The sequence below is a fragment of the Pseudonaja textilis genome, chromosome 1, assembly GCF_049901715.1.
Source record: "Pseudonaja textilis isolate UNSWEBS1 chromosome 1, rPseTex1.2, whole genome shotgun sequence".
NCBI classification, from domain to species: domain Eukaryota; kingdom Metazoa; phylum Chordata; class Lepidosauria; order Squamata; family Elapidae; genus Pseudonaja; species Pseudonaja textilis.
In genome coordinates this window covers 192,843,190-192,862,505 of record NC_141990.1, presented here as the reverse complement: position 1 = coordinate 192,862,505, position 19,316 = coordinate 192,843,190, and the positions used below count along the sequence as shown (strand labels likewise).

Below are 19,316 nucleotides of genomic sequence, written 5' to 3'. Positions count from 1 at the left end.
GGTCCAGGTCAGAGCAGACCATTCCCATAAATTGGCTAGAGCTCAGAGCCATTTTTCTGGCTCTCAAGCATTTCAGGCAATCAGTGATCGGCTCTACGGTTGGGGTTATGGGCAGAAAAACACCTGTTATCGATCTCGGCAGACCACATCTCTGGGGTTGACAACTCCCAGGCCGACTGGCTCAGCAGGAGCCTAGTCGACCAGGCAGAATGGTCCATTCCTCCATCTCTATTCAGGGACCTTTCCCTCAGATTCGGAAGACCGGAGGTGGATCTCTTCTCCACTCCTCAAAATGCCCAAGTCACCAGATTCTTCACCAGGTTTCCTTGCCAGGGAGTGGAGGGGACCAATGCTTTTTGGTGCAGATGGCCCAAAAGTCTCCTCTATGCCTTTCCCCCGCTTCCCATCATTCCGGCAGTAATTCAGAAGATGTTGGAGGAACGGGCGGAGCTCCTCCTCCTGACACCCTATCGGCTAAGGAAGCCCCGGTTTATGGACCTGTGGCTATCTGTGGCTTCTCCTTGGAGGATCCCAGCCCATCTAATCTCCCTTCACCAGGGGGCCCTGCTCCACCCAGAGCTCCAATGGTTCAAGCTGACCTTGTGGCACTTGAGTGGCAGCGGCTAGAGGAGGCTAATCTTCCAGAAAGGGTCATTCTCACTTTCCTGGCATCTCGCAAACCTTCTACAAGGCGCATCTATGATGCCACCTGGAAGGCTTTTTCCTGATGGTGCCTCAGGGAGGGTTTTTGTTATGTCCTGAGGACTCAAGGAGTTCTCACTCAGGTCCACTCACTTTGTGTGGGCGTTATTTCCCCATTCCCCATTGGTTGGTTCTCCCCAGCAGCCAGCTATAAAAGCAGGCTGCGGGGTCCAACTGGCTGCTGATTGCTGTGAGCCAGTTCCAGGCTTGGCAAGCACGGTCAGCCCTTTATTTGTAAAATAAAGTACTGTTGCACTCATGCTCTGGTTCAGCCTCTCATTGCTCAAACTTAACACTGGCGACGAGGGTGGGATGGCTACCAGAAGCACCTTGCAACCACTGAGTCACTAGCCACCGATCTACAGCCCAGAGAGAGCGATCGGCTGGCGACAAGGGAAACGCTGATCCGCAGCCAGAGAGAGCGGTCAGCTAGCGAAACGAGCGATCAAAAGAGCAAACGCAGATCCGCAGCCAGAGAAAGCGGTCTGAGTCAAATAGTTAGAAGCGTCTGTAGCCGCTTGTTAGCCCTGCTACGGGGAAAGTGAAGCGCTGCGAGCCGCAGCCGCTCTGCACTTGGCGCGAAATTCAAACGGGTGTCATTTGAATTTCGAGCCAGTAGGAATCACAGCACAGCGCTGTAGAGAGTCACTAACGCCCACTTTTTTGGCGCGAATCAAGACACCTCCAACGGCTAGCAGCCAACGTGGTAACCCAGAGAGAGAGAAAGAGAGGGTAGCAAAAACCTCTCCAGAGCTGATATCACTAGTAACTCACGGCGTTCGTAGTCCCAGAGAGATTTTTCCGCAGGTAGCCCAGCCGTTCCAGCACCATGAGTTCCAATCCAGTATTCCGGCGTTTAAACCAGACGAAGAGAAGTGGGAATCGTATAAGAACCGTTTCAATCATTACATCGATGCGGTCGGCCTGTCGGATGCGGGAGAGCATCGGAAAAAATCCTATTTCCTAATCTACTGCGGAGCCACCGTTTATGATACCGCTGCAGCACTCGTGGCGCCGAGAGAATTGAAAAACGTTCCGTGGTCCGAGTTGCTTGAGATCCTCACAAACCACTACGCTCCCAGGCCTTCACAAATCGCCAGGAGGTTCACGTTCCGAATGAGGAAGCAATCAAGTAAGGAGACCATCAACCAATATATGGCCGCCCTCAGAACAGCAGCCCTGCACTGCGGGTTTGGAACATACCTGGAGGACATGCTCCTCGATCAATTAGTTTGTGGGGTCAAGGATCTCAACCTACAGAGGCGACTGCTAGCTAAAAAGACCTCAACCTCGCACAAGCGGTAGAGGAGGCCTTAGCAGCCGAGCTAGCAACGAACTCAGCCACCGAAATTCAGGGCCCAAGCGCCAAGCCAGCAGCGTTCCCAGTCCATTCCGAAGAGGTGGAAGCGGAGGAAGGCCACAACGATGAGAACGATGTCCATCGCCTCACCAATGACAGACGGTCGCAGGTAGGGGCCAAACAAGAATACACCGGTCCACCCAAGCACATCACCCTGTGCCTAGCCTGTGGGGATCACATCAAAGGGCCACCTGCAAGTTTAAAGGAGCCGTTTGCAACAACTGCCATAAGAGGGGCACATTGGGAGAGTCTGCCAAGCCCCCAAAGCGCTGCACAAAGACCCCCGTCCTCGACTCGGGACCACAGAGGCAAGTATTAAACTGTCGCACGCACCGCCTTGCCAGGCGTACTTGCCACTCTGTTAGTAAAATTTCTCTCTCCGTTTCCCTAGAAGGTAAACCGTGCCACATGGAGGTTGACACAGGGTCAGCGCTCTCAATAATCTCGTGGAACACCCTCAAGAGACTCCACCCCAGCCTATCTACTACCCGGCTTCAGAGATGCCAGTTCGGTCTGAAGGACTACCAGGGGAAGGCCATTCCCGTGATCGGCAGAGGCAAGTTCTTTGTCAGTTTTAGAGCTTTTAAAGGCCACCTACCTCTAGTGGTAGTTAACGGCAATCTACCCACCTTATTGGGGCTCGATTGGTTTCCCCACCTCGGCCTAGGGTTAACAGGAGTCCATGCTGTCTCACCCTCAGACACTGACTCCTTATTCGCTGACTACGCAGATGTGTTCAGCGAGGAGCTGGGTGTTATAATGGAACCCCATCTCGTTCACCGTTGACCCCAGGCAGTCCCAATCAGATTAAAACCACGTAGAGTTCCATTTGCTATTCGACCAAAACTAGACGCTGAATTGGATAAACTACTAAAACAAGGGGTCATTGAGCCAACAGATTTCGCCAAGTGGGAGACGCCCATTGTCACACCCTCAAAAAGATGGTAGCCTGAGAATCTGCTCGGACTACAAGACAACAATCAATAAATATTTACAAGTTAGCGCCTACCCGTGCCCGTCATTCAGCACTTATTGCACACATTCGAACCGGGCAGTATTTTTGCTAAATTGGACATGTCTCAAGCATATCAACAGTTCCCTGTTGATAACCAAACAGCGGAACTGCAGACCATCATCACTCACAGGGGTGCCTTCCGATGCAAGCGTCTCCAATTTGGCGTAAGTGTTGCCCGGGTATTTTTCAATCCCTCATGGAGCGGATTTTACAGGGCCTCCCTGGTGTAGTACCCTACTTCGACGACATCTTGGTCTCGGCCAGGGACAGACCCCAACTCTTCCAGAGAGTGTGAGCAGTGTTAGAGAGGTTCAGACAGCATGGCCTCAAGTTAAAAAAAGAAAAATGCGCCATTGCCACTAGACAGGTGGACTTTCTGGGTTATAAAATTGACGCCTCTGGCATTCACCCCCTGGAGTCCAAGGTCAGGGCGATCCACGAAGCTCCCACACCAACCTCCAAAACGGAGCTACAAGCTTTCTTGGGGCTCCTAAACTTTTATGCATCCTTTTTGCCCCATAAAGCCTCAGTAGCCGAACCCCTACACAGATTACTAGACAAAAAGTCACCGTGGCACTGGGGGCACAAAGAAGACCAGGCGTTTAACGCCGTCAAATCACTACTTACGTCAGAGGCAGTGCTCATCCAATTCGACCCCAACCTTCCTTTAGTACTGGCAGCAGACGCATCCCCTTTTGGAATTGGGGCGGTCCTTAGTCACCGACTCGCCAATGGCGCCGAGGCCCCCATCGCCTTTTTCTCCAGGACGCTCTCGGCCACGGAGCGAAATTACAGCCAAATAGACAAGGAAGCCCTAGCAGCTGTTGCAGCCGTGAAAAAGTTTCACGAATTCCTTTTTGGCCACTTCTTGAACTGGTCACCGACCATAAGCCCCTCCTGGGCCTACTGGCCGGCGACAAACAGACACCTCAAGTCCTCTCCCCTCGGATGACAAGATGGACACTTTTCCTAGCGGCCTACTCATACAAACTTATCCACCGCCCGGGCAAAACCCTATCCCACGCTGACGCGCTCAGTCGCTGCCCCTTACCTGCTCCGGCTGAAGACCCAGCTCCTGTCAATGCCATTTTTGAAATCACCCAGTTGGACCTGCCCATCACCGCCCTTGACATCGCCGCCAAAACCAAGGCAGACCAAACGCTCGCCCAGGTGCTCGACTGGGTGAGGAGGGGGTGGCCGGGAGGCAATGTTGATAACAAATTCGCACCCTTTAAGACTCGCATGCAGGAGCTGTCCAGTTTGCAGGGTTGTCTTCTGTGGGGCACTCGGTGGTCATTCCGACCTCGCTGCGTACCCGAGTCCTGGAAGCGCTGCACGAGGGACACCCCGGCATTGTGAGAATGAAGGCGTTGGCACGCAGCTACGTGTGGTGGCCGGGTCTAGACGAGGACATTGTCAATTGGGTAAGTTCCTGCAGCATTTGCCAGGAATCCCGTCCTGCTCCCCCATCGCCACCCCTACCAGATGGGAGAGCGCCAGCGCCCTGGTCTAGAATCCATATCGATCTGGCCGGCCCGTGCATGGAAAGATGTTCCTAGTGGTCGTGGGCGCTTATTCCAAGTGGATAGGCGTGGCGCAGCTATCCACGACCACCACACTAGCAATCACCAACGTGTTAACGCGCCTGTTCGTTACACATGGACTACCCGACTCCTTGGTCTCCGATAATGGCCCACAGTTCGCATCAGTAGAATTCAGCCGTTTTGCAGCCAACCTAGGCATTCGCCACATTTTCACAGCCCCATTTCACCCTGCGAGTAATGGGTTGGATGAAAGGGCCGTCAGGACCACCAAAGAGGCCCTCGCTAGGTTTGGCAGAGATGACTGGCACCACAAACTCTCATGGTTCCTGATGAGCCAACACTCAACCCCCTGTACAGTCACCAATAAGTCCCCAGCGGAACTTCTGATGGGCCGGCGCCTGAGGACTGTATTAGATAGACTGCACCCACAATACTGCCCTGACTCTCCTCTCGCTTCCACTTCGGGGGTTAGACATTTTATGTTACAGGAGCCGATATTCGCAAGGAATTTCGCTGGGGACCCACTTTGGATTCCGGGCGAGGTCATCGCCGTCACCGGGCCGAGATCGTATAGAGTAAGGCTGGAGGATGGTCGCGTCTGGAGGAGACACATAGACCAACTCAGAAGGCGCCTCAGCAACCTCGCAAACAAGAATCCAGAGTCTCCAGTCGAAGGGGAACCGTCTCATCCGCCACCCAGCCACACCGCACCCAGTGACCAGTCTGCGCCAGCGGTCGCCCGGTCAGCCCAAACTCGGACGACAGTGCCCAGAGAGTTGACCAACCGGATCCAACCTCGAGAGCTTGACCCCAGAAACCAACCCGGTGGTTTCCGAGGATACCAGTCCAGAGAGAGTGTTGGCGACACTATGCCAGCTCAACCGTCACAGACTGATACCGAACAGTCAGACAATGTTCCCGAGTTGCGCCGCTCCGGGCGCCAACACAAACCCCCCATCTACCTCAAGGACTATGCGTGTTCGCATCTGGGGGGAAGGGGTGTTATGTCCTGAGGACTCAAGGAGTTCTCACTCAGGTCCACTCACTTTGTGTGGGCGTTATTTCCCCATTCCCCATTGGTTGGTTCTCCCCAGCAGCCAGCTATAAAAGCAGGCTGCGGGGTCCAACTGGCTGCTGATTGCTGTGAGCCAGTTCCAGGCTTGGCAAGCACGGTCAGCCCTTTATTTGTAAAATAAAGTACTGTTGCACTCATGCTCTGGTTCAGCCTCTCATTGCTCAAACTTAACAGTTTTTCTCTTGCTTCAGCCCAGTTGGCAGAAGTTCTTAGCTTCCTTCAGCATGGGCTGGAGAAAGGTTTGGCCCCAACACCTTATGCAGGCAGGTTGCAGCCCTCTCCTCAGTCCTTTCATGGGGTTCGCTTCCTTCCTTATCCCATCACCCTTCAGTCAGGAGGTTTTTGAAAGGGACTTCCAAACTCCACCCACTGGTGGTTCACAGATATCCTTCCTGGGACCTCCATATGGTCCTTAATGCCCTTACAAAGCCCCCTTTTGAACCCCTTAGAACAGTGTCTCTCCCTTTCCTGACTCTGAAGGTAGTGTTCCTCGTTGCCATCACTTCTGCCAGGAGGGTTTCTGAGCTTGCTGCTCTTTCCATCAGACAGGACCTTTGTTCCTTTCATGATGATAGGGTTGTTCTCCGTCTGGACCCCTCATTTATTCCTAAGGTTAACACCTGATTTCACAGGTCCCAGGATATTGTGTTGCCTGACTTCTGTCCTCTCCCGCACCATGACTTAGAGTGGCAGTGGCACACACTTGACGTAAGAAGGGCTCTTAGAATATACATTAAGCGCACTTCCTCCTTCAGGAAGTCGGAAGCCAATGTTTGGTTCCTTTTTCCCTTCTCACTTGGGGCACAAGGCCTCTTCTCCTACTATTAGCAGGTGGGTCAGGTCTTGCATTGATCAGGCCTACAAAGCTGTGGCCCTTCCAGTTCCCTGAGGTCTGACAGCACACTCTACCAGAAGCGCGCCACTTCTGCTACCTGGGTGACCCAAACATCCTTGGAGGAGATCTGTCATCTGGCCATGTGGACATCCCCGTCTCCTTTCATCAGACACTACCGTCTGGATGCCTTTGCCTCGGCGACTGCAGCCTTCGGCAGACAGGTGCTTCAACAAGTGTTTCCACAGTCAGTGTAATGAGCCGCATGAGGACCCGCCTGTGGACATGCAAGCTTTGCTATGTCCCATCCTGGGCTCTCGATGCAGCATGGAGGAGAATGGGTGTTGGTAGAAGTTACCGTGAATGCCCTTTCTATCTATGCTGCGAGAGAGCCCAGCCTCTCCCTTGATTTGTCCGGAGAGGGTAAGTCATATTTCTGTATTCATTTGTGCTTTCAGAGACACCTTTCAGTCTGTCAAGTATCTTCGCCAAAGCTGGGGTCTCTCCCGGGGGCTGGCTTTTATATCTTAGTGCAGACTCAGCTAATTGACATCATAGGAAGAAGTCAACCCATCCTGGGCTCTCTTGCAGCAGAGATAGAAAGGGCATTCACGGTAACTTCTACCAACGCCCATTTTAATTATTTTCATTCCTGCCTTGCAGATATTTTTAATTTAATGATTGGTATTTAGGGCAGCTATTTGCAAGCAAAGAAGCTTTTTGTATTTTTGTACAGGTAATCCTTGACTTGCAAGAGTTCATTTAGTGACCATTCAAAGTTACAATGGCACTGAAAAAAGTGACTTATGACCATTTTCACACTTATGACCATTGCAGCATCCCCACTGTCATGAGAGGCCAGGAGAGGAGAAGCGCCCCTTGACATGAGTGATGTCGAGTTGGCCAAGCCCACCCAATCACATGACCACCAAGCCACACCCACCAAATAAGCCATGCCCATAGAACCAGTTGTTAAAAAATTGAATCCGCTGGCTCAGATGTTTATATTTAGGGAATGATAGATAAAAAATTATAATAGGAAGGAAATACAGAGAATTGCTTTTCTTCTCATTAAAAATGGTGAACTTGTAAAAGCTATTCCTGCAAATTGTTCAGGAGTTTATTAAATCATAAAGAGAACAGAAATACAAACTAATGCCAACATTCATTGGAAGTATTTTGTAAATATTCTTGACCCCCCTTGGCAAACCCTTCAAATTTAATTTTGAATGCAGAGAGCTGTAGCTCCTGGCATGTCAAACTACAGATTCTACCGGAAATTCTATGGCAATGTGTATAAAAGTGTAAAAGACATGCCTATTAATTTTAAAAATATGTAATTTTTATTTTGTATACTTATCCCTAATATAGAGTCACTAATAAATATGAATGACATCTTGTGGCATTAAATTATCTTTAATGCCTTTAGTAAGCAGAATGGAGCTAGATTTAGGCTACTGTAAGTTACACAAGCATTTGAAAATACTAAAATAATTTCCTTGTTAAACACAATTTAATATGTTGACCCAGATTTATAAAAACAGCTATCAGATAAAATACAGTTATACTAATATACACTCATATACACAAATAGAAATACTAGCTATTCTTTAGTTTGAGGGGGAAAGTCTCTTTTTTTCTCGCTTTCTGATAGGTTGAACTATGTATTTCTTTGAAGCTGAAGAGAAGTTTAACAATAATATTTACAATGCTAGATAATGTGACTGGAGAATATTTGTGTATATGTGTAATCATCCACTCCTGTTCAGAATTAGATTCTTGTAGAGCAGTGGCTATACAATCATTTGTCAATGGAGCCTCCATAAAAGAAAAAAATAATGAAAAAAAGAGACACAAAAACCAGACTCTTAAGAAAGCTCGCTAGCCAGCTTCTAAGCATAATATCAATGGGATGATTGCCATAGTTACAGAAACTTTTCAGTGCAAGTTAGCCTCACCCCTTCTTTTCCTTCTGAAAAATTTAAAGGACCTTTGAAGGATTCCTTCAATTGAAGTTGCAACAAGTAAAGATCTGCCATCTCTCTGAAGATCTGCCAAGCCTTAATACTCACACATTGTCAAAAACAAAAACAAAAACCGAACCGTAATAATGGAAAAGAGAGCTGAATAATCAGAAAATATTAGTATAATTTTAATAGAAATGCAATCCATTATACTGCAGAAGAAAAACCGAGAAGAGGAAACTTCAAAGACTAGCACATATTGTATAATAAAATACAATCAAGCAATCAAACATAAACAAAATATGAAAATAAAATATATAAAACCAGCCTAAATGACTAAGCCTATAGCCCTATAAAAGTCCATTAACCTATAAAAGTGAACAGAACCGGAGATCTAGTAAAACAAAAATACAAGATGAAAGATTGGCCAGGTAAGGCCATTGCTTGCTTAGTCTGCTGCCCAGATGTTCACAATTGATGAACAACTTCAAGGCTGCTCTTCTTAAAATGGACTTGAATTGGTCAAAAGAATCATTTTAAATAAGAAACATTCTCCTCTAACAGTCTTTCAAACAAAATTGTCTTCTGCAGGGTATGATCTAAGACTATGCTATGATCCATAAAAGAGATAATTTCTTCTGCTATGTTTGTTTGTTTAAATTTATTAGCATCAACACACACACACACATCACTTTTTATCTGCTGATGCTCACAAAATGATTTAGAAACAATAAAAGGAATGTATATTTTAAAGCTCTTATAAAAACCTTGCTAAGCACAGGTATCGGAAGAGTTTAGAGATGTTATTCATCAAAGGGAAAACCCAGAGACGAATAATTCAGAGTGAAAATAGCACAGTAGCATCTCTGAATTTCAGTTTTGCAGCAGGCACGTCTGAAGGATACTAGGATAATAAACCAAAGCTTTTGTTGAGGATGAGGGGGAGGATGAGAAAGAAGAGATAAAACCACAGCATCTATAGGAGATGGCACTCCTACCTCTGGGATAGCATCTGAGACAGAAGAGAAGAGCATGGAGAATATGGAATCAACCAACCCCTTACCCCATGCCCACTCCCCAAAAAATTAGAAGCAGAACACCAGACCAGTACTTGGGAGAATGAAGGTACCGTATTGTGCTAAGTGACAAAGGAATTTGAGCAGAAAAGCAGAAAGACCTGTTTACTTGACTGACCAACTTTAACAACTGGGAAATAGTTACAACCATGTCACTTGGGTGGAAATTGAACCTACGAGAAATATAAAGATCTCCCTGATGGTGTACCAGAATCAGTACTCAAATTACCAGCCTGAATTTCATGTCTTGATTTTGTCTCTCTTAGATAGCGTGACCCTTGTAATGTGATGTGCATGTACTTCTTGCAGTCTGTGTAACATATGGCAACTTGGCTATTAGGACTGAAAGAAATTGCTGAATTTTACTCAACTTCATTTGACTTCTGCATATTATTCACAGTCAGGTAGGTAAATAGAATGAACCAAGGCCACCATAGAACAGTACCTGTGTCACTATATCAGACATATCTGAGTTAAACAGATAAGTCTGTGACCTTCCAGAGAATTCACTTACAACTACAGCATGCAGTTTCCCTCACAGAGCCCTTTCTCTGATTAATTATAGGTTTAATCTACATTAATTTTCCTCTGTGTGTGTTGCTAGAAGAATTGTGGTCATTCCATTTAATCCAGAAGAATCAAACTACACAAGTCTAACAAAAGCACGAAGGGCATGCAGACGTGAAGAGGAGTAGAGTGTTCACAGAAATTAGAGAAGAGGCACAATTACATATTAAAAAACTCCTACCTGTGTAACTTTTTCAGTCACGTTGTGTGTTCTTTCTTTCACTTTCGGTGCAATAATTGTTTTATCTGATGATGGAGGTGATGATGCCTTTTTTTCATTTTTGATATCAGAAAAGTTTAGAGTGAGCTGGGGAATCTTATTGATGGTGCTGTATTTGTTGAGGTTTGAATCAGATGTAGATCCTAACAGACTTGACTTGATATGGTTAAAAGGACCTACAAGAAAAAGAAGATATCAGCTGATATAACGTCTTGATTCACTTTCCACGTAACTAAAAAAGTAAATACCCTTATTGTTATTTTTTTTTTTCAACCAAGCGTTAACTCTCTAGTTTAGAATCTGCCAACACTTTAGTTGTGGAAAAAGGGAAGAATATAGTGCCTAGAAGCAGTAAATAATTCACCAGGAACTGTGAGTTTGAGTGTCCATTGCACACCCACTCGTGAAACAGGACTTCTCATCCTTTCCACTATTGTAAATGATTCTGTTATCATCCAATCTTTGTAGGGTCCTTAAACTAAAGGAAATTTTAAAAAGAGAAAAATTATAGAGAAAGCGGGAATCTATTTCTTCAGTGGTTACAGATTACTGAGCTAGTTGAGTGAACACAAGTGGAAGCAAAAATCCATTAGTGGAGTAATATCTTGGATTTAATCTAGATACATTTTGCCCTAAAAGCTTTATTTCATGCTAGATTGAGAACAATGGGCTTTTAAAGTCTGGAGCAAGTGAACTTTTTAAATTATGAATTTAGAAGAAATCTATAGTTATTATGACTCTATGATAATTTCAGATTCAAAGCAGTATACTTGTAAATACCAAATGCTGAAGGAGTGACCAGAAAAAAAAAGTTCTGGTTTCTTGGTCTCCTGAAGACCTCTGGATTCTCTCTGTGGACAGCAGAGTTTTTCATTATATTCTAAAATCCCCAACTTTCCCCACATAGTACATTGCTCCCATTTAAGGTACATACATCTGTGCTGAAGGGGTAAATAAGGTGACATTTATTTACCTTTCCTAATCCACTAAAAAGGATTCAAAAAAATGTTAGGCCCACCTTCTCTGATGTCACATTGCCAGCCTTGTCTCCTGGTGCCTTCAGGCAGGCAGAAGGGCTGCTTTAAAGACTGAAAAATGATCCTTGAGCATATTACCTTCTGGCCAGCTTCTAAGAGTTGTTGCGACAATAGAAGACAGATGGACCACAAATGTATCCCATAAATAAATACTTCCTGAATAGCTAAATGTCCAAATTAGGGAGAAAAGAAGACTGTTTAATTTCATTGGCACGTGGGCTCCTGAATACAAGACAGACTCCAAAACCTGGGTAATCCTGGGTGTCTTTTGGGCCATGGCTGCTTGTTTTCCATCTGTGATTTCAATCACGGAAGAGCAGCACAAGTTAGTGTTCTTCTCTGCTTGCCTTTCTTATGTTTGTTATAATAATACTTTATTTGCGGTCACAGACCAAAACACAAGTACAACAAAAGAAGAACATGGGAAAATTAATCATGAACAATTGGTCACCAAAAACTTGACTAAGGGGAATTACAGCGTTCTCCTCTGATGGTTACAGCTCTTAAAAAAAAAAATGGAAACCAAAGAAGTGAAATATGAGGAGCCATCCCCTAGACAATATAAGAACAAATTACTAACACTGGGTCTAGAAGGGTCTGTTTCAAGGAGAGACAGTAACTTAGATCTGTCTGCGTTATACATAGGGCAATATTAAAGGACATGCTCCACAGTTTCAACCTCAGCTCTGTCACAAAGGGCATAGCCACTTGTTAATTGGGAGCTTCTTAAATTGCCCATCCAGTAGTGCTGAGGGCAAACATTAAAGCGAGCTAGGGAGAAAGCTCTTCTATACTTGGGAATGGTTAGAGTGTAAAAATAGGAAGCCATCCTCAGTCTGTAATTATTAAATTGGCTGATGATCAGAGGGGAGCAAGTTTTGTTAGCTCTGGCTCATAGATATTGCAAGTCAATGTCCACAAGCCATTGGACTACCCTGAATTGGGCATCCTTAAGGCCATAATCTCCCAGGGCATCCCCCGTAAAACCTAGCAGGTGTAATTTCCTCATCAGCTTCCTCTCCCAACGAGAAATATGAGAGTCAGCAAATGCCAGGGAGAGGTAGCTACCAGGAACTGCCAGAAAGAGCACCCGAAACCACCATTTAAAGGTGTTAATCCACACTATACATTTGACTGATCGAGTGCCCAGTTCCAGGTACATTGGAGCAAAACCAACACAAGGAGGAAGACCCAGAAGTTTTCTAAAAAAGACAGCCTGGGTTCTTTCAATACAATCCTTGAAGCCCCGTATCCATATGGGAATTCCGTAAAGAGTTTGAGCCAAAGTTTTGGCTTTGTAAATACACAGAGAAGAAGGAATAAACTGGCCTCTTTGGGTATAAAAAAATCTTAAAATCTGCTGGTGACTACAGGAGGCCGAGATAAGCACCTGGGTTCGATGTCTAGTCCAAGCACTGGTGTTCTGAAATTGAATACCTAAATACTTAAAATGGAAAACCTGCTTAACAGCATTACCATTGATAGCCCAGTTATACAATTTCCAGGCTCTAGAGAACACCAGTACTTTGGATTTGTTGTAATTAATAGACAAGTGGTTCTCAGCACAGTAGGATCCGAATACAGAAAGTAATCTTTTCAGACCTGGCTTTGACAATGAAAGGAGGGCTGCATCGTCAGCATAAAGGAGAAGTGGGATCTTGACAACTTTGGGGCGTTGGACTCAATACATCCAATGTGAAAGGCCAAGTCAGATAAGAATAAATTAAACAAAAGAGGAGCCAGAACACAACCCTGCCTTACTCCGTTCTTAATCGGGATAGGATTTGAAAGTTCTCCTTGCAGACCACACCTGACCCGACTAGAGGTCTAGTTGTACAAGGATCTAATTAGGAACAGAAGACGTCATTTATGTTTGTTATTCATGCAGATTTAAGTCTTACTTTACCGAAGCAAGTAACAATTACTCGGCTTCTAAGATCAGCTCTGGTGGGCCTTTTCAAGAGCTTATTCATAAGAGCTGCGAGGCTGGCAGGCACGAGAAACAGAATATTTCTTTATTATGGCAAGTTTGTTCTTATGGAATAGGCTTCTGCCAGAAATATGTTCATTTCCCTCTGAGAATCTTAAATTGGCTTTAAAGATTAACCCTGATGTGGATCTATAGCAGGGGTGTTAAACTCGATTTCATTGAGGGCTGCATCAGGGATGTATTTGGCCTAGGGGGCTGGGCTGGGTGTGGCCAGCTCAACGTCACTCGTATCAGGGGTGCTTTTGGTGGCCCAAATGCTCTGCCAGCAAAAACGGGCTCCCAAGCTCCATTTCCAGCTGCGATGACCTCCTGCAACCCTCTGCCAGGGAAAAAGGAGGCCCACCTGAGCTCCATTTTTGCTGGCAGAGGCACCACGGGCCGGTCCTTTGCTGTTTCCAGGGTGGCCCAGATCTAAGCACCCCGCAGGCCTTGAGTTTGACACCCCTGATCTATAGTGACAATAAATAGAGAAATAGGCAGAGTCTTAAGTACTTTGAGCCAGCAGCAAATTACAGACAGTTGTTCACTTACAACATGGTGCCACACAATATCAAAACCACCGCTGATGGAGACAAGAAGCAAATGGGACGACTTCCTAGGAATGGGTCACCTGTGGGCATTATTAGCACATGCACATCATGCAGGTTTGATGGAGACATTCCATCAAGTATATTAAATGATACGTTGAAGAGAAGCAAAGGAGAAAGTTCCTCCTTCATCCTGCCTCTCCTACTAAATTTAGGCTATAAACACAAATGTTAAGTTTGTTACGGGGAAAAATATATATGCAAAAAGGATTCGTGTTAGCTAGAGAAAGGAATGTCTCCATTTGACTAACTTGGCTTTACACGGCTGTCCCGGTGAAAAGGACCAATACTAGCATGTAATAAATATGAATAAGCATGTTTCCACATGAAATTGCAAATGGAATTCATGCAAGCACACCTGAAGACTACAGTAAGCTTAAACCATACCCCCTGCCATCCAGGAGCGTGAAACTAGTTTTAAGGAGAGAAAAGAGGAATACGTGAAGGGTCCAAGATTATTCACTGATTGTCTTGGTGTCAGGATGAAAAACTGGATTTAAAATGAATCAAGGGTGGCTAGTTTCCATCATGCAAAGCTCAATTTGTAATACTTTTACAAGATCATATCTTGAAAACTTCAAGTTCAGGTATCTGTGTAGGATTGGCAGCATCCGCATTCTACCTTCTTCAACAAGCTTACTTGGGTACAATCCAGCCAAAGTCCAAACTTTTAAACCCTCCTGGGGTTTTTGACGGGAGAGAATAAAGCAAATGTTTAATTCTCCCAGTCAAATCATAGGGGTTTAGCAGGATGTGCTGCTCAAATCAGTGATCAAGGAAAAAGCCCCAGAGAAAAGATGGGAACTTTCTTCTGGACAGACAAGTAGAGGATTGCATTGTAGCTACAGTAAGTGAGGCCAATGGCTTCGAAAGAACATACTATGCATCCCTTCACAGCTTCCTCTGAATGGCCGTCTATCATTACTCGGAACTGAGAGCAAAGAGAATTGTGATGCATCCATCAAGCAAAAAAGAACAGTAATTCCTGTAATGTGCCCAGCTTCATAAAGGTTAGCATGAATATGATGCATTTGTACAGTTTAAACAGCATGCCAAATAATGTGTCTCTCAAAAGCATCGGACAATAGAGGTGATAAATGTACATTACCTTTGACATTGCGACCATTGTCTGTTATTCAGCAGAATAAAGAAAAGCAAAAGGGGGAAATAAACTCGGTATCCAAAGACTCCAAACTGGTGTTATTTTTTCCCCCTTCATGGTTCCCCAATACATTTTGTGGGAGCCAACATTAATTTGGGCGAACTAGCTAATGGAATGAATGGAAGGCTATTTTTCTCTTTTTAGAATTAAGAACCTCATTCATCTGCTCTTCAACATTTCCCAGAGTGCTCAAAAATGTTTTCAAATTAGCTGGAACAGCCATTTAAATGGAAATGATATATCTCAGGAGGGGCTGTTCTTTAAATGTGGAGGCCAATTTGACTTAAGAAATTGTAATTGATTAAGCAAGTTTCCTGGACTGTTCAATTAGTCAAATACGTATTCTAATCCATCAGTTGCATGAAGATGAACAAGAGTTTTATTTGTGAAGCAAGGAATATCTTTCTTTTGAAACAATATGCATGCACATGGCTGATTCTGACTGACAGGTTGGGCAGACAACTAGTCCCTACAGTTAATACAGTGCCATCTTTCAGATCCAGGAATCGTATCTTCTCTATCATGGCACCTGCTCTCTGGGATGCAATTTCCTATGAAATCTGGGTGGCTTCCACCCTCTAATGGAATGTATATGAGTGATCTTGATGGACGACAGGAAGACATGCTACCCATGAAACAATCAGATAGTCTACAATCAACTAAAGGTCAAAGGAAGAAACTTGGGAAGGACCCTCAGGCAGCTTAAAGTGATGGTGGGAAGTTTGTTAAGGGAGCCTTACAATAAGGTAGAATTAGCTCATCTAGTCATGTTTCCTATTTGGTTTACCCTGATGGCTTTCTGGAAGATCTTGAAGACCTGGCGATGCTCTCAGGCTCTAGGCTAGGATGGTTGGAGCCAGTGCTGTGTGTATAATATTTGTTTTATGTGTTTGGTGTGTTATTAGGTGTTCATTTTTGTATTGCCATCTATGTGAGCCACTTCCCCATGTCAGTCTGGAATCAGGCGGTACCTAAATTGAATGAATGAAAATGCAGGGGTGGGATTCAGCCGGTTTGGGCCAGTTCGGGCGAACCGGATGCTAAATTTACATCTGGTTTGCCAAAATGGTTGTTGAACTGATCAGCTGGCCTCACCCACCTCTTCCCTCCCGAGAGTCTCCACGTACCTCATTTTGGAAGCAGGTAAGTGCAGGGTCCGCGTGGAGGCTCTGGGAGGGCAAAAAAAACGCTCTCCCTGAAGTCCGGAAATGGGCCTGTTTCCAGTTCCGGAGGACCTCTGGAGCCCAGGGGAGGTCATTTTTGCCCTCCCAGAGGCGCGAGGGAAGCCTCCGGACTCTGGGGAAGGCAAAAAAATGGCCCACCTGGAAGTTCCAGTAGGCCATGCCCACCATGGCCATGCCCACCCAGCAACCAGGCAGAGAACTGCTTGTTGGGATTTTTGAATCCCATCCATGAAATGGGATTCCTCCTGGGTGCATCCTCTGGATGAAGACCTTCTGAATATGAAAATGGCCATTGCAGTCTGAACCATTCTTGTATTATTACCTCCTTTACAATAAACTGCTGCAGTTTATAATGAGGGAACCCTTATTAGAACTTACAACACAATATGCCTGGACTTACAACACAATATGAAGCATGTTGACTTGGAAATAAGCTTCTCTTTGCACAGGGTCACAAATTATGAACCATAGAGTGCTTAATGTCACCCCCGCTATGGTAGAATTTCCTCTTAGCTCTTAAAGAAAAGAGGCTTCAACGATCTTGTCCTAGTTGAATAAAAATGGAACGCATGTGTCCCAGCCTTTCAGTTGACATAATTCCTGAATATTGATCATCCTCCCCTTGCCCAATACTGTACCTTCACTGGCATGCCGATCCCTAAACATGTTCTTCGGATGGACGGTAAATCCTTCTATGTTGTGCACTGAAGATGCTCTCCTTATACTACTAATGCTGTCTCTTGACTGAGCAAGAGTCAACGCTGCACTGGAATGCAGCATATCCGGGTACAGTCGATCCCACTGATGTTTGGGTGATGAATGATCTAGAGGCCCAGATATATTCACTGGAGGTGAACACGTCCTTGGTTGAATGAGTGCCTTGGTGTCATCTCCTTCAGAGGGGCTGCAGCTTTCTTTCGTAGGAGATTTGAAGTGCTTCAGGGCCATGGAGTTGTCGCTGTGTTTCGATGAATCAACTATCACCGCATCAGGATCTTCTTGTGGCAAAGATTGCTTTCTGTAGGATAAAAGACTCAATCCAGGTAGCCTGAATCCAAAAAGTTTGCCTAAGTAGGAAAGGTCAGATTTAAGGGGGGAAAAAAAAACCAGTTAACTATGAAATCGCGAGCTGTTGCAAAATATTTATTCTCTACAGGTAGTCCTCAGCTTACAACAGTTCATTTAGTGACTGTTCAAAGTTACGCTGAAAACAGTTGACTTATGGATGTTTTTCACAGTTACGACTTTTTCAGCATCTCTGTAATCGTGTGATCAAAATTCAGATGCTTGGAAACTGGTTCATATTTATGACCGTTGATGTGTCCCAAGGTTATGTGATCACCTTTTGTGACCTTCTGACAAGCAAAACCAATGGGGAAGCCAGATTCACTTGACAACCAGGTTACTAATTTATCAATTGCAGTCAGAGGTGGGGATTCAATAGTTTCTGACCAGTTCTAGAGAACTGGTAGCGGAAATTTAGAGTCGTTTGGAGAACCGGCAAATTCCACCTCAGACTGGAGATTTTACAGTATCCTTCCCCTGCCACGCCCACCAAGCCAGTAGCAAACAGAACCAGTAGCAAAAAAAAAAATTGAATCCCACCATTGATTGCAGTGATTCACCTAACAATCATGGCAAGAAAGGTTGTAAAATGAGGCAAAATTCACTTAACAAATGTTTCACTTAACAACATAAATTTTGGACTCAATTGTGTTCGTAAGTCGAGGGCTACCTATAATGCCCTTTGTTTACTGGTAAAGAACCCATGCTATTCTGTTGACAATGGCTAAAAATTAATGATGCAATACATGATTCTAGGGCTGCTACACATTTGAGGGTAAAATGCTACTTTAGATGTTCAAAAGATTGGGGCAGCAATGACGAGTCTAAATAGTTATCTAAATAGGGAACAGACACCCCTCACTTCCAATTTTGCAATGGAGAAGAGTATAAATTTGGGAGCTCACACGCTAGGGAATGGTAGCAATTAAAGAGCTTAACCAGAACCAAAGTACTTATTTCTCCTGTCACTTTTTCTAAGCGTGTGTCCAAAACATGACCTGTTTCTTGAGAAAAACCCTTATATCTGACATTCGTTTAGTTACAGAATGCAGCAACTTTGATTCGTGGGGAAAATCTATCCTTGTGGCTTACCCTATCAGTCATGGTTCCGTTCTTTTCTCTGATTTTAATGGATTAAAAAAAACCTGTTTAAAGCCTTGTATTTATTTAAAAATTATTATCTCTAGATTTTTTATTTTTATTCTGAACATTTTCAGGGCCACTGTGTCTATTACTACTATGGCTCATATCGTGTTTTTGAAAAACTGAAGAAAGAATCTCAGAACGATCAGTTATTCAGAAAAATTCACCTTTTTTGAGGCTAAGAAAAGAGAGCTCTATTGTTGATTTGGTTTATATTTACATTCATCCATTCTATTAATGCTGAACCTATCTTTAGGGCAGGGAATTGTCTGCTGACAACTTGAGTCAAGAGTACAATGAAGCTGTTTGGAAATATTATGCTTTCAAGTTGAAACACCTTACAATAGTTAATTCAGGAAAAAATGGCTTGCTCATTAATAGCAACATCTGAAATGGCATGTGTTTCACATCATGTGTGTTTTCCCTAGAGTTAAACATCATGCATAAATTAGGTGTTACTATTTTATCTCAATGAAACCTGGTAGGAGCAGTGTTTTAAATTTCCAGGCACCACCTGCATATTCAATAATGAGGGAGGGGAAAGGGGATGATAGCTAGTTGCCATTATTTCCCAAAAAGAGAAAGTATTTGTGATGTTCCTCCAAGGTTTTGGGTTGACTTGCTGAGATTTTTCAAAATAATATGCCTCCAATGTTCTATTGTTCTCTAGCTCAGCTGCCTGAATGCTCTTCTCCCCTATTTCCATGGACACAACCAGTCCAAGATAGTTAATCCAATGACACTCAATCACTGATGGATCTCTCTGGTAAAATGATGTATGCATGAGTGATTT

General features: G+C 44.6%; 1 protein-coding gene across 9 annotated transcripts in view; it reads right to left on the bottom strand.

Moving 5' to 3' along the window:
* KCNH7 (potassium voltage-gated channel subfamily H member 7) overlaps positions 1 to 19,316 on the bottom strand; it is a 344,881-nt gene that overhangs the window by 130,228 nt on the left and 195,337 nt on the right. For 6 of the 9 annotated variants that reach the window (XM_087920066.1, XM_087920062.1, XM_087920069.1 and 3 more), the window contains 3 exons: positions 16,954 to 17,382; positions 15,078 to 15,098; positions 10,317 to 10,531 (listed from right to left, as the gene is read on the bottom strand). In XM_087920066.1, the coding sequence (XP_087776192.1) occupies positions 10,317 to 10,531; positions 15,078 to 15,098; positions 16,954 to 17,382 (665 nt within the window). The remainder of the gene's footprint in view (positions 1 to 10,316; positions 10,532 to 15,077; positions 15,099 to 16,953; positions 17,383 to 19,316) is intronic. The other 3 variants (XM_087920067.1, XM_087920063.1, XM_087920065.1) reach the window with 1 other exon arrangement.